Below are 15,526 nucleotides of genomic sequence, written 5' to 3'. Positions count from 1 at the left end.
AGTGTCACATGATGTGGGTGCTGGAGGCTACGTACGATGCTGTTGCGGATGCTATTACGGCGATGCTCTTACGGAGCTCACGGACTCATCCGTCAGCTTTCCGCGAGCTGTTTACTGTCGCCCGGCACTGTGCCCCTGCGGTCCCCACAGCACCGCCCGTGAACGGTCAGCCCACTGTCCACGGGAGAGTCAAGAACACGTGCGACATTTCAGCGGCTGGAATTGAGAGATGGCATCAGGGAGGCTCACCTAGCCCAGAAACACGGACACCCGTTCCCGTACCCTGGTAAACAAAAAGGCTGATCGCAGGGTTTCGATAGGAAGCTTGCCACTCGGCCCAACGAGAAACGCAAAGGCGGAACTGGTGGGCTGCCTGCTTCTGTCTCAACAACGTGGAAGGAGTCTCCATAATAAATACCAAAAGGCGTATTTGTATCTTTTCCAAAAGCAACGCTCATTTGCACACAAGTCAACCCCATCACGTCCAGCCAGTTGGGGGTTGTCCCTGCTTCTGGCTTTTTCCGCAGGTGGGCACCTGGTTACTTGGCGTGGGCCTCCTGCAGGAGGGGGAGTCTGAAGGTGGACGCCCTGTCCGACCAGGCGGGAAGTTCGTGCTGCAGCGGAGTCCTCCGCGGGTAGAACGTGTGGCTGACATCGTAGTTCAAGAGGCAGCTCAGAGACGCCATGTAGATATCAGCAAAGCGCGACAGGCGCCTCAGGAAGTAGGTCGGGTTCTGGTCTGTGCGGAACAAGCTTCCAAACTGGGTGTTGAAGAAATTTTTGGTCATTTCTCTGAAGCAGCAAGAAAAGAGCAAAGCAACAGAAAACGATTCAGAAAAGTCTCTTTTTGAGTTAAAGAAGTCAAAATCACCTTATTTGGATAGGACTCATCTGAAAGGAAAATCAGCCTAGAGCAGCCCCAAGCCCTGCTCAGGAAAACGGTCTGCCCATCCACTCATCAACAGGACTCTGATCACATTTCCCACTTAGGCCAGCCAGAGAGCAGCACTGAAGGCTCCAGATTCAATGTGGATGCTCCTCTAAATGGACACATTGCGTTTCCCAAACCAAAACAGAGGAGGCAGGAGAGGGGTACACGGACAGATGCAGAATGTTCTCAGCGTCCAAACCGCCCTCATCTACAGAATGGGATCAAGACCCCCCTTTCTACAAGGTTATCGTGAGAACTCGGTAAGAGAAGTAAAGGCATATGAGACACTCTTAAGTACTCTGATGTCTGGGGAATGAAGGATTATTTGGTAGTGATGTAAATAAATCTCCATTATCCGTTACACAGCTCCATGAGCCTCACTGCCTCTTTGCGGCCCAGGGGACAGCATTTGGCAAGGCTGCTCACCCCTGCCCCAGGCTCTAACCCCTGCAGGTGTGCATCTGTGTGGAAACCTACACCCCATCACACACACACACACACACACACACACACACACAGGATATGCGCACCATCTGACAGCTGGGACCTCTCCACTCAGAACAGTCCAGCAAAATGGGTAAATACCACCTGACTGTTAATAAATCAGTCACAAACACAGCAGAAAATGTAACCACATACACAACTGTGTGACACAATCCACGAGCTGGTAGCAGCCATCTGTCCAGTAGATGGTGACAGCAGATGCTGTGACAACCAGAGTAAAAGAAAATTTTTAAAACTCCACTAGGTCTGCAAGTGGAGCAACATAAATGGTTTTTACACTTTTCGTGAAAAATCTCATTAAGATGTGAGGTTGTTGGAGACTTAAAATCCAAAACAGGATCTCTGATGGTGAAGTGGCTCCTTTGTCATCGGATGATCTGCGATTCCTGGGGCAGCGCCCAGGCCTGGCCTTTGGGGGCAAGGGGCCTGAAGTCCAATCACACCGTACGCCTCCCCTCACCCTCTCAAGTCATGCAACATTTTTATACCAACATGAGAATAAGATTCCAATCAGAATGAGCCCCAGGCAGCCAACACCAAGAGGAGGAGGAAGGACTGAATTCAATACGGCTGTGGCCTCTGCAGCCCCCAAGGCTGACTGTCCCCTCTCCATGCCGCTCCCCCCAAGCAGGCTGTGCACTGCTCAGAGGCCAGAACCCACGCAGCGATCACTGCTCCCAAACCCAGCCGAAGGGGAACGGTCATATAAACAGCGTCTGCATATGCGGCATCCTTCTTAAGCAAACACGACGGTCCCCGGGCCTCTTTCCAACAACTGTTCCCTTAAGATGCCCACCCGCCAAACTTCCCAGACAGCAGGTGGGCTCTCCTCACCAGTAAACATTCTGATCCTGAGATGTTTACAAAGGCTCACATATCCCTGATGACAAAAAAGCAGCTGGGCTGTAGGAGCCCTAAGAATTCACGGTGGTTCCGAGCCCACACCCCACACCGTCCCAGGAGCCACACTGGGCTGCCGGCATGACCTACACCTGGCCCACTGGCTGTGCAGATGGGCAGGTCAAGTGGGCAGGGAAGAGGATGGGAAGGGACAGCTCCTTCCACCCTGGTGTTCAAAGGCAAGGGCAGGAGGTTTGAGAAAGGTCACTGCTGCCTCAAGGAAATGTCACATGTGTCTCCCCCACTAGTGGCAGCCATGCCTAGTTGTGGCTACGACAGCCATGGTCCCATTCACACCTGGCAGCTTAACACAGGAGGGCTGCCTCGGGCGAGCGCTGGGTACAGCGCGCGGGCTGGGCGGGGCGCAGACAGGGTGGCAGGCTCGCCGCACTCAAAATGGGCCCCTCTTACCTCATCTCCTTTCTTTCCTTTTTCCACTCCTGCAAAACCAGCTGTGACTCAGCATCTCTGTGAACCTGCAGGACACAAGCTAATCACTGAGGTTGCTCGAGCTGCAAAGAAGCTCATGAGGTTATAAGAATTTTTTAACAGGCAGCTCTTCTCGGAAGAATTTCATTCCTTGAGGTCGAAGACACAGGCGCTTGCATGAAATAACACATTTTCAGATTCCTGGCCGCAGTCCTGCCTTCTTCACCAAAAGTTTTTGAATGTCCAATACTAGAAACGTGGTTTAACAAACGGTGATGGAACATTATGAACCTATTAAACAAGGCCCCTATTAAATTGGAGCTATGACAGTATTAGTAAAGACTATGTATAAACACAATGCACATATATCCACATAAAATATGTGTGCATAATATGTATGTGTGCAGCGTGTCCATTACACATGTGCACCACGTATATAAACACACTTACTACGCACCCCCTATTACACATATCACAGGTTAAGTATAATCATAAAAATGGCAGGTAAGTGGAGCGAGCAGGTGTAACACTACATCTCTAATTGCAAGCATGCCAAAATACGTGCATATATTTGGCAATGAACGTGGAAATTTTTCTTTAATTTGTGCAAGGGAAGTAGGATTATAAATGGTTTTAATGTTTTCCCTTGATGTTATATTATCCTTTCTAAAGTGTTCAAGAGAAAATAAATAACTGTTTTGTGAAAGACAAGAAGGTAGAGCACCTCAACCAGATGGAAAAGCAGAGAATTTTCCCGTTGGGCTGAGATGTGAGCAAAAGGCAAGAAGAAAAAGGACAACTGCCCACAACCTAACAACCGAAATCTCACAAGACTCTTGTGGCTGAAGAGAAACGCCCCCGCCAGGGTCGAGGGCGCAGGGGATTGTGGGGACAGGTGGGGCTCCCTGCAATTCATGCTCACGGGGGAGCCTTAGGGCCCCGAGGAAAACAGCAAACAAGCAAACCATCTGCTTCCCACGTGGGAGCCAAGGTTACTGCCTCTGCCCAGCTCAACAGCTCGACTGGCAGTCACCTGCTAGAATAGAACCTCTACCACTCACACGAGAGCCGTGTGGACTGAGCTTGTAACCTGCACGTCCGGCCCAGCACCACTGCCCGCACCAGCGGGAAGCTGTTGCCACTGGACGACCACTGGCTGGGTGTTACTGGGAGCACCGGAAGACTGCGCCAGCGCTTCTGGGGGTGCTGTCAGAGGTTCTGTGAACACGGTTTTAATTAATTTTCACATTTCAATCAAGAAGTTACTACAGAACTGAGGCTCTACAAAATACGTGACTAGATCAGAAGAGGCAAAATGTGTAGGGAGCCACAACAAATTTCTATACACACGCACACACACAAACACGTACATACACATCTGTATTGCACACCCACTATATCCCCAGCATTGTGCTTGATGTTGAAGATACAAGAGAGGACAAGACAGAGGCCCCTATGCGGGGTATGCCCAGGCAAACAGACCGTGACAAAACAACGTGGCACCACAGAGAGTGAGGAGTCAGTCTGTGAGCGGGAACCCCCCACCTCTGCCCACACACCCTTCTCAGCCCACGAGCTGGTTACCTCCGTCCTTGTCTAAGCAGGAGGCAGAAATGCCTGCCTCCTTACTCTGCCCATAAATGCAGCACGGGAGAATTCTCTGGGGACGGGCATAAGGATTACCAAAGTGAATCTACCCGCACTCTCTTTCTGAAACTTGCAGCCGCACGGCATGTGAATTCTCCTCTCCACTCCTGCCTGCAGGGGGGCCCCCACCCCAGGGCAGGCTCTGCAGACCTGAAGGGCCATCTTGGTGGGTCTCCCAGTTCATCTCTTCTAGAGATGGAGCAGACATCACGTGCCCCACTCTGCCCTCCCGGGAACCTGTCTCCACCGTTTACCATCACTGCCATAAGCTCAGCCTCCTCCCCTGGCACCCCCCCCCCCATCAGCCTTTGCACATGCTCAAGTCTCTCCCATTTAAAAAAAAAAGTGGGGGGGCACCTGGGTGGCTCAGTTGGTTGAGCGACTGCCTTCAGCTCAGGTCATGATCCCGGAGTCCCAGAATCGAGTCCCACATCCAGCTCCCCACTCAGCCAGCTGTCTGCTTCACCCTCTGACCCTCTCCCCTCTCATGCTCTTTCTCACTCTCTCCCTCTCAAATAAATAAAATCTTTTTTTAAAAAAAAAGGCTATTTTCTCCTTGACGCACTTCTTTCTCCAGCTCTGCTCCTCCTACAAGGCCAAACTTTTAAACAAGTCTCAGGTATCTGAAATTTACTTTAAACTACTTCAGAAGAAGGGTGTGCTCATTAGTGATAACTAATCTTTAAGTGAAACCACACACTCTAGGGTGGGTAGTTAACATCAGAAAAGACTCACCAGAAGCCCACCCCAGAAGCTGATGCCATCTTTGGCCCCATCACTAATTAGCATAATCAGCTCCACAGGAGCAAAAATATAAATCACACTCCGTCTGCGGCACCAGCCCTCCTGCCCAGTGTGAGTGGGGCCTGCAATCCTGCCAGCCCCCCAGCCTCTACCAGGGGAGGCCACGTCCAGCCCACCACCCATTTTTCCCATCGGCTTCCAAGCTGAAGAATAAGTTCCTTTCTAAATGGTTGGGTGGTGTGGGGAATCAAAAGAAGAACAATTTTATGACACACGAAAATGGTACAAAATTCATATTTCAGGGTCCACCAATAAAGCCACAGGACACAACTACGCCAGGTCGTTTCCACATTGTCCACATTGTCCAGGGCTGCTTCTGGGCTGCAAGCACAGCTGAGTAGCAGTGACAGATGGCTTGGCCCACACAGCACGACATGTTGACTGACCTGGCCCTTGGCAGAAATTGGCCAACCCCTGAGCTAAATATGGTTGTGACATGATAACCCGGGAAGACTCTCTACCACCATCAACCACACCATACTGGACTGCACTTCGAGGCTGGTTAACAAAACTATCTTTATTCTTTACAGCTACTTTCTCAAAGCAAAAATTATATACTTACATTTAATTCATCAGACTTGGCTCCAAATGACACTGGGCTGGGTTTCATTTTATTTTTTAGAGCCCGAGGTGACAGTGTGGAAGTTAAAACTCTAGAGTGGACTTGGGCATCACACAAGCCTTAAGTTCAAGTTCTTGCTTTGGCATTTTACGACCTCAGACATGTTGCCTGACTTCTCAAACACCCAGTCTCCTTATTCGAAAGTGGCAAAAGTTGTACCTGCCTGCAAAGGACAGCCGGGACTATTCATGACTCATGTGTGCAGAACAGGCACTTGGCACGATGTCTGGCATGGGAAAAGTAACTACTATTATTGTCTGACCTATGTACAGACTTGAAGCTACAGTAACCCAGAACTGATGCCTTGTATTTTTAGAAAAAAACCTCCCACACAAGCATAGTAAGGGAAACGTCACAAATCCTCATCACAGACCAGCCAAGAACCAGTGGGCAGAGCACACTGGAAGCGAGGCCTGGGGGACGTGCGAGGTCCCATGCTCTGGAACGTGTGGGCCCCGGAGCAAGGGCCTGGGCAGCCACTCCCCACAGCTCTGCCTGAGCTCACTGACAGCGGCTTCCACGAGGGCCGCCAGCTGGACCAGGTGAGGCAGGCCCCTGCCCACTCCCAAAGCGGACTGGCGGGCTGTGGGCCAGAAGCTACAGGTGTGTTAGCCAAGAGAGTGGGCAGCGTGCTCCTTATCCTCAGACAGCCACAGGCCAGGTCAGCTGAACCAAGCGGGAAGCAAGGTGTCTCAGGAGAACTGGGAGTGGGCCACAGCGACAAGAGAGGGGCAGCTTTCTCGGGTTGGAAAATCACCAAAAACAACATTCCTCACTAACTGTCCAAAACTGGCTACGTAACTTAACACAAAGAAAAAAGCTGCCACTGAACCCCAGTGAGCCAGCAAATTGTAGATATTATGTTCAAAATCAAGTGGAGGCTGCACGCAGAGCTACTGACTTTTGCTTTAAGACCCTCTCCAGTAAGCCGGACGCCTAGCCTGAGGTATTCATTCCACGGGACCCTTCATTTTACAGTGGGGAAACTGAGGCCCAGAACGGAGAAGTCCCACAGCAGGCCCAAGGCAGAGGCAGGACTAGCCCCACATATCAGCAGAGGTTCTTGAATCCCACTACGCCACAGGACGTCTCCCAACAGAGCTTCAATGGGGACATGGGATTTCCACTGACCAAGGAATCTACACAGACCCCTGAGCTTACACGGCCCTGCAAAGCTCTTCCTCTAAATGAATCTGCGGGCACTTTCAAACTTCTCTTCAGGGAAACTGGCGAAACTCAGGGGCAAAATAACCCCAGGAGTTATTCTGCAGGATGCCTTATGCCTCATGCTTCATAACCACAATTAAAAAGAAAATATGTGTAATAACTTTAATTAGCAGACTAACTTCAGACTTAGAGAAAAAGGAGGAGAGAAAAAAATCGCAAACCTGCATCTGTTCCAATAACCCGGTCAGGGTCTGCAGCCAGGTCATGGTTTGAATGTACTGCTCCGTGTTCATGATCCTGAGCTCGGATCTCAGCTCCGGGATAATTGCACCAGTCCGCCAGCCATGCTTCAGGGTCAAATCCTGATCACAAAGATCACCAAAAGTCCACATTCATCTCGACAGAATTTAAACCATTCCATTCCCTTTCCCAGATGCAACAGGCATTCGCTGAATTACTTCTTCATTATAGTGGTTAGTTATTAACCAAGGAAATTCAATGAATTACATCTAACTAAAACCAAGTTAGCTCCAAGCTTTGACCATTACACCCAAAGAGAGTTTCTGTTCTGGAAATAACTGTGGTGAATCACAGTCCCGGCAGAAACGCAGGGTCTGAAATCATTAACCATGGTCTGTAAAACAACAGGTCAGGGGCAGAAAGAGGCTCCACTGAAAAGCCATTGGAAGTCTTCATTCAATTCGTCCACAGACCACTAGGGAGCACCTACTGAGTGCCAAGCCTTGTGGTTTATGGGGAATTATAGAATCTCAGACTTGGAATGATCCTACAATACAGACGTACATGATCACATTCTTCATTCCAAATACAGTGACCTCATGACTTGACAATAAGCCAGAATATCTGCCAACAGATACATCCTGGGAAATGTAAGATATACAATCACCATACTAAATGGTCATTCATTTTCTCATTTGGCAAATATTTATCCAATACTTCTAACTGCCAGGCCCTGTTCTAGACAATGAGGATAAAACAATGAACAAAAACTGACAAAACCCTGCCCTCATGGGAAATAGGGGCAAAAAATAAGCAAGTAAATATACAAAGGCAGGTGGTGATAAATACAATGGTCAAATATCAAGCAGAATAAGAAGGAAAAAAGTTACCATTGTATATAAAGTGGTTAGTAAAACCAGGCCAATAAAGGGATGTTTGAGCAGAGATCAGAAAGGAAGGAGAGTGAAAGTATGAAATATGTGGGAGAACAATTCAGGCTGGGAAAACAGTAAGTGCAAAGGCCCTGGGGCAGGAACATGCTGGGGTGGGGGGCGTGGGGGTAGAGTTATAAGGGAATAGCCAGGCAGGGAGCCTACAGCAGAGTAGGAGAGGGCAGAGGCAGGTCCTGGCTTCAGAGAGGAAGGCTGGAGAAGGATAGATCAAGCAGGGCCTTGTAGGAAACAGTAGGAAATCAGGCTTTTACTCTGAAGAATAAAGGAAAGCTTTGAGGTTTTAAGTAATAAAGTAGTATAAGGTTTACAATTTTAAAAGTTCACTGACTACTCACCTAAAGCCAGAATCCCTGCTCCGTAAGTGCTAAGGATGCCTACCATCTTCACTCACTGAATTTCTTTAAACCTTTCAGTATTTCTCCTTCTCCTATAATATATGAAAACCTACAGCACGACCTTTTAAATACTCCCAATGGTGGCAAACTTTGGAAGGTGGCTTTTATTTCTGAAAATAAGTAAAAAGTCATCTGGAACATTCCTAAGACTATGTATGATAATAAATTACTAATAATAAAACTGATTCTTTCCTGTGCCTCAACCTGGCTCTCAAATCTATCCCAAAAGGGGAACCCAAATGTTTTGTGAGAAACAGCACCAACATTAGAAGTAGCTACATTCCCAAGGTGACTCCCTTGAAGGATAATGTGCTTTGCCACATAATTTCTGACATGTTAGTTAATGAACTGATCTTAGCCCTTCGTAACAGTGGTTTTCAAACTTTGGCATGGGATCCAACTATATACTCCAAGAGACTCAATTTATTTGTTTGTTTGTTTGTTTAAAATCTCTACACCCAATGTGGGGCTCGAACCTACAACCCCAAGATCAAGAGTCACATGCTTCACCACCTGAGCCAGCCAGGCATCCCTCCAAGAGATTCACTGTAGATTTAAGGACACACATAGATTGAAAGGATTAAAAAAGATATTCCATACAAACAGTAACCAAGAGAGCAGGGGTGCTATGCTAATATCAGACAAAATAGACCTTAAATCAAAAACTGTCACAAGACACAAAGAATGACATTATATAATGATAAAAGGTCAATTCACCAAGAATATAGAAGTTACAAGCATATATGCACCAAACATCAGAGCTCCATAATATATGAAGCAAATATTAGCAGAACTGAAGGAAACAATAGTCAGCTCTGCAGTAACAGTAGGAGACTTCAACAGTCCACATTCTATAACAGAAAAACCACCAGACAGAAGATGATGCATCCGGAAATATGACTTGCACAACACTGAAGACCAACCAGACCTCACAGACATATGCAGAATATGCCACCCAACAAAAGCAGAATGCACATTTTTCTCCATGCACATGAAACAGTCTCCAAGACAGACCTTATGTTAGGCCCCAAAATAAGTCAAAATAAATTTTAAAATCACACAAACTATCTTTACTGATCACAAGGAGTGAAGCTAGAAATCAACAGCAGAAGGAAAAACTGAAAAGTTCACAAACATATGGGAATGAAAGAACACCCTCAAAGTCAAAGAAGAAATCACAAGAGAAATGAGAAAATACCCTGTGCCAAATTTAAATGCAAACGCGCACACGACATAACAAAATCTATGGGATGCAGCAAATGTAGTACTACACAGAGAAATTTATAGCCATACACACTTACAATGAAAAAAAAAAAGAAAGGTCCCAAATTAACAATCAAACTTTACACCGTAAGGAACTAGACAAAGAAGAACAAACTAATCTGAAAGCTAATTAAGACCAAGGAAATCACAAAGATCAGAGCAGAGATTAAAAGAGAATAGAAAAACAATATAAAAAAAAATCAAAAAAACCAAGGGAAGATTGACAACAAAATTAACAAACTTTTAGCTTGACAAAAAAAAAAAAAAAGACTCAAATTACGAAAATCAGAAATTTAAGTAGTGACAATACTACCAATTCTACAGAAATAAAAATTATAAAAGCTACAAATTACCATACACCAACAACCTGAATAACCTAGATGACATTCCCAGAAACACACAACCCACCAAGACTGACTCATGAAGAAAAGAGGAAATCTGAAAAGACCTCTAACTAGTAAGGAGATTGAATCAGTAATCAAAACCCTTCCAACAATAAAAAGCCCAGGACCAGATAGACGGTTTCACTGGTGAATTCTTCCAAGCATTTAAAGAGGAATTAACACCAATCCTTCTCAAAGTCTTCCAGAAACTGAAAAAGAGAGACCACTTCCTAACTTATTCTGAGGCAGTATTACCCTGATATTAAATTTTAATGTGAAAGGCTGTTTAAAACATGCACAGCTGAGCCCCACCGGAGTTTCGGACTCGGTAGGTCTGATGTGAGGCCTGAGAAACTGCATTTCTAACAAGTTTTCCAGGTGATGCTGACGTCACAGGGAGCACACTTGAAGAAACTACTGTTTTGTGAGCACCTCTCACGATGCTAAATCTGCATGCGTGTGTGTGCCTTCCCAGGGTCCTGTACCCACATACCTCACGGGTGGCACATAGTTATCTCATCAAGGCCCAAGACTCCACTTGGCAAGAGGCAAATGTCTGTGACGCCATGGCCAAACACTCTGGTCGTGCCAGCCTCCGGATAGTAGCACTTCACTACGACTTTTACACATATTATCTTACTTCACTCTTCTCACAAATGAGGACATTGGGGCTTGGAGGATGTGTGTCGGGTCACCCAGCTAAAAACAGGAGAGCTGGAGTGAAAACCTATCTTCCAGTCCTGAGCCCACGATTCCTTCCACTGGACCCTCAGCCCGCTGGACAGACGTGACCATGCAGGGCATGTGCGGCAATCTCCTGGGAAGAGTGTCTCCGCACACAGACACTGGAATCACTCCCCTCCCCTCCCCCCTCCCCCTGCCCCGCCCCCAGACGGTCTGAAGTCTGAGGCCACAGACCTCGGACTCCAGCACATGTACTATGAAAACGCATCCCAGACAGTCCTACTGCACAGCCCGTTCCAGCTCACTGCTTGGATGGCCGGCGGACACAAGAGGGACAGAAACATGAGACCACTCTAAAGTGGCTCCAAATGCTCGGAAATACCAATAATGGAGTTCGACTGCCAGCCACGCCCCCGCGCCGGTGACCCTGCCGACACCAGGTGTCACTCAGGCTTTGCACATCGTGCACGGTGCCATTAACCTGGGCGCACTGAGCAAACAGAAATTCACTGCACCAGGAGCCGAGCACGGCAGTAAACGTGATGGACTCGGTCCTGTTCCAGTTACAGATTAAATCATAATTCAAGTCCTGCAACGCTGCTCTCGTTATTCCAACGGGCATGAAATGCCTCACTTTCTTATAATAGCTGTTTCCTGGAAATGCCAGCTTTTGAACTTGCAAAAGAAGCCCTGACTAATGTTTACGAATTCTTCTTCGTCTACCTCTGATGTTTAATGAGAGGACAAAAAAGAAAAGAACTTGGGGTGCCTGGGTGACTCAGTCGGTTAAGCATCTGCCTTCGGCTCAGGTCATGATCCCAGGGTTCTGGGATCGAGCCCCGCATCAGGCTCCCTGCTCTGCAGGAGGCCTGCTTCTCCCTCTCCCACTCCCCCTGCTTGTGTTCCCTCTCTCGCTGTGTCTCTCTCTGTCAAATAAATAAATAAAATCTTTAAAAAAGAAAAGAACACTGGCATTTATTTTTTACCATTACTTAAATGGAAATATTTTTCTGATAAATCCTGAGTAAATTACTAATTTCTATCATTTCAAAAAAAATTACTTTTACACCTCTCATCCATTCTGTTCTGTAAAAAATGAGACATTAAAAAAAAAAAAAGGCGACCTAGTCCTCATTTTTATGAAACCATAAAAATGGTCTTAAACTAAAGAGAAATTCGTTAGGAAGTGAGACTAACACATCTGTCCCCCAACAAAGAAATGGAAAAAGAGGCTCCTCACCGCCAGGTCACTGTATATGTGGTCACCAAAATACAACACTTTGGATCCTCTCCATCCAGTAAGCTTCAAAAATTCATATAAATTGCCCTGCAATAATAGAAAAATATAGATATTATATCATCTGAGATAGAAGCCTATATAACCTGTGGCCCAAAATATCTATTTTTAAAAACTTTGCTTTCATATATAATTTAAGTATCAAAACATAAAAGACAAAAACACCTTTGCGTGAAATCTCTCAGACCTTTCTTCTAAGTCAAATGCACTTCCCGAAAATGATTCATATTGTATATACCTCTTTGTAATGATCCTTTTACACTGAACAGTCTGTGACCCTGTCAATAAGTAACTAATCTACCATTTCAGTAGCTGAGAAATACTGTGATTCCTTTTACCAATTCCCTGATGCTGGACATTTACCTTGTTATCTATTTTGTAACTCATGGTAAATATTCTTGTAGCAAAGTTTTAGCTACATCTTAATAATTTCCTTGGTCTAACTTCCTACTAGTGGGACGGCTGTATCAAAGCCAATCTCTCAAGGTCTAGAAAATATACTTCCTGCCACATCAGCAGTGTGTTATAAATCCACCAGGAATGTACTGAGTTTTTTTAACCCTGTGGTACTGTTCTATAATTTCATGTGTTTTATAAATCTTACAGAAATATAAAAATTTTAAAGGATGAGATAAAACAAACTTCAGTAACACAAGAAGGGTCAGTGATTCAATCACTTATTCAAACATTTGAGAGCTTTACTGATACCAAAATATATCAAAACTATATATGGGGGCGCCTGGGTGGCTCAGGTGGTTAAGCGACTGCCTTCGGCTCAGGTCATGGTCCCAGGGTCCTGGGATCGAGCCCCGCATCGGGCTCCCTGCTCAGCGGGAAGCCTGCTTCTCCCTTTCCCACTCCCCCTGCTTGTGTTCCCTCCCTTGCTGTCTCTCTCTGTCAAATAAATAAAATCTTTAAAAAAAAAAACAACTGTATATAAACACAGCTCATCAGGAAATAATCACTAACTTAAGATAAGACACCATGTGATTCAATGCTTCTTCAAGAGAAATATCCAAGGTTTACTACTAACATCTTAAATTATATATACTATGAAAGTAGTTCTTTAAATTTTGTTTTTAAGGACTGTTCAATTCTGAGTTAATTTAAACATAACACATTGAGAATATACTGACTTAAGTTTAAATTTTGCTGCCATGTTATAAACAGCCAATTCAAGCAGAACACTCAGAACTATGCCGGGCACACAGGAGGCCTCAACAAACGTGGGCTGTTTTCATTATACCTGACCACAAAGCAAAGGAACAAGAAGGAAAAATCGGTCATGACGTACCTGCTTATAAATCTGGCCTTTCTGCAACTTGTGGATCTTGTCCCAGAGCAAGGCGCCTTTCTCGTTCACCTTGCGGAAAGGTCTAACAACAAAAAGGGGAAAACGCCATGACCCATGGGAACCGTGCATGCTGCCTACTTAGGAAACACCACATGGTTACTCAGTGGGAATGGAAAGGGACTGCACAAACCTGGAAAAGGCCTGGAGCCCCAACTCCACCACCACACCCCCTGGCCCAGTGCACACATCCCAAACTGCAGACCCTGGGATCCAAAAGGTATTTAATGAGGAAAGAACTCCAGGGTCAAATAAATTTGGAAAACACTAGGCACTACTTACGTCCCTCTTAAAAAGTCACTGAGGACTCTAAAAAGCCCTCCCAGGAGAGAAACTTTCTTTAGCCCAGATTTCCCAAAATGTATTTGATCCCACAGAAAATCTGCTTCACAAAAACAGCTTATGGAAAAACCGCCTTAGTACACGTGTCCCACTCAGCGCTTGAAATCCAGCCACTCTAGACACAAAACAAATCTGAGGAGGAGACAAATCACTTTATGACAGAGAATGGGAATAAGAATAGAGGCTCCTGGGAGCTTCCCTCTACTTGCTAGATGGGATGCAGCCTAATTCATGAATCAATTAATAAAGCCAATTAGATCTTTAAAATTAAAAGAAAAAAAAAGAATAAAAGTCCAAATGTTAATGTTTATGTGGGGGTCTGTTGGCCTTTTTTTAAGGTAACATTATTTGGATTGTTTTTCTAATCAGAAAAATTTAAACTGACTGCAAAAAATCTGGAAAATGCAGAATAGAATGAAGAAAAAGGGAAGTGACCCCTAATCCCAGTGCCCAGGTATAAACACCTAACATTTCAGTAGGTGTCTTTGAGTCTATAAAGATAGCATCTGTTATTTTTCTCTTTTTTGTGAACACAAATGAGGATCACTGTGTATACTGATTTGTATCTCTTTTTCTCTAATGTTGTGAGCAATCTCCCATGTGATTACAAATCCTTTCATACATGTTTTTAACAGTCATAAAACATGCTCATTGCTTTTTTTCCCAAATACATCTTTTTCTTTTTTGAGAGAAAGAGAGAGCGCGTGCATGCAGGGAGGAGAAGAGGGAGAAAAAGAGAGAGGATCCCAATAAGGCGCCATGCTCAGCACGGAGCCTGATGCGGGGCTTGATCCCATGACCCTGAGATCATGACCTCAGCCAAAATCAAGAATCGGTCACCCAACCAACTGAGCCACCCAGGCGCCCCCCAAATACATCATTTTTTTTTTTAAGATTTTATTTATTTATTTGAGAGAGAGAGAATGAGAGACAGAGAGCATGAGAGGGAGGAGGCTCAGAGGGAGAAGCAGACCCCCCGCCGAACAGGGAGCCCGATGCGGGACTCGATCCAGGGACTCCAGGATCATGACCTGAGCCGAAGGCAGTCGCTTAACCAACTGAGCCACCCAGGCGCCCCCCAAATACATCATTTTTAATGGCTGTATAATACCCCCTCCCATGGATGTTCCTTTAGGTTGTCTCTGATCTTCACCATTATAAATAACACAGGGAGGAATGGAGGTGTCCCGCGCATGCAGAACAAAGACAAAATAAATGGGTGCAGGGGGAGGGGATGACACTTGGTGAAGAGGTCTGTTCCACACATTGCAAAACATTTTAGGGGCACCTGGGTGGTTCAGTCAGCTAAGCATCTGCCTTTGGCTCAGGTCATGATCCTGGGGTCTTGGGATCGAGCCCCTCGTCAGGCTGCCTGCTCAGCAGAGGAGCTGCTTCTTCCTCTCCCTCTGTCCCTCCCTCCTGCTCATGCTCTCTTTCTCTCTCTCAGTATAAATAAAATCTTTTAAAAAATAAAACAAAACATTTTTAAAATGTTAAAAAAATATTTTAGGATCCCTGACCCCCACCTACTAACACTAAGAGCACACCCTAGTCACCGTCATAACCCAAAACTTCCCAGCTCCTCTATTTCCCGTGGCAGGAAGACGCTATGTA

General features: G+C 45.8%; 1 protein-coding gene across 1 annotated transcript in view; it reads right to left on the bottom strand.

Moving 5' to 3' along the window:
- Positions 1-366: 366 nt before the first annotated feature.
- NT5DC3 (5'-nucleotidase domain containing 3) overlaps positions 367-15,526 on the bottom strand; it is a 53,274-nt gene continuing 38,114 nt past the window's right edge. The window contains exons 10-14 of the mRNA XM_021687695.1: positions 13,514-13,595; positions 12,163-12,249; positions 7,226-7,366; positions 2,747-2,811; positions 367-792 (exon numbers count right to left, since the gene is read on the bottom strand). Of these exons, the coding sequence (XP_021543370.1) occupies positions 540-792; positions 2,747-2,811; positions 7,226-7,366; positions 12,163-12,249; positions 13,514-13,595 (628 nt within the window). The 3' untranslated portion in view covers positions 367-539. The remainder of the gene's footprint in view (positions 793-2,746; positions 2,812-7,225; positions 7,367-12,162; positions 12,250-13,513; positions 13,596-15,526) is intronic.

Source organism: Neomonachus schauinslandi, chromosome 5 (assembly GCF_002201575.2).
Source record: "Neomonachus schauinslandi chromosome 5, ASM220157v2, whole genome shotgun sequence".
Taxonomy (NCBI): Eukaryota; Metazoa; Chordata; class Mammalia; order Carnivora; family Phocidae; genus Neomonachus; species Neomonachus schauinslandi.
This window is presented reverse-complemented; position numbering and strand designations above follow the sequence as displayed.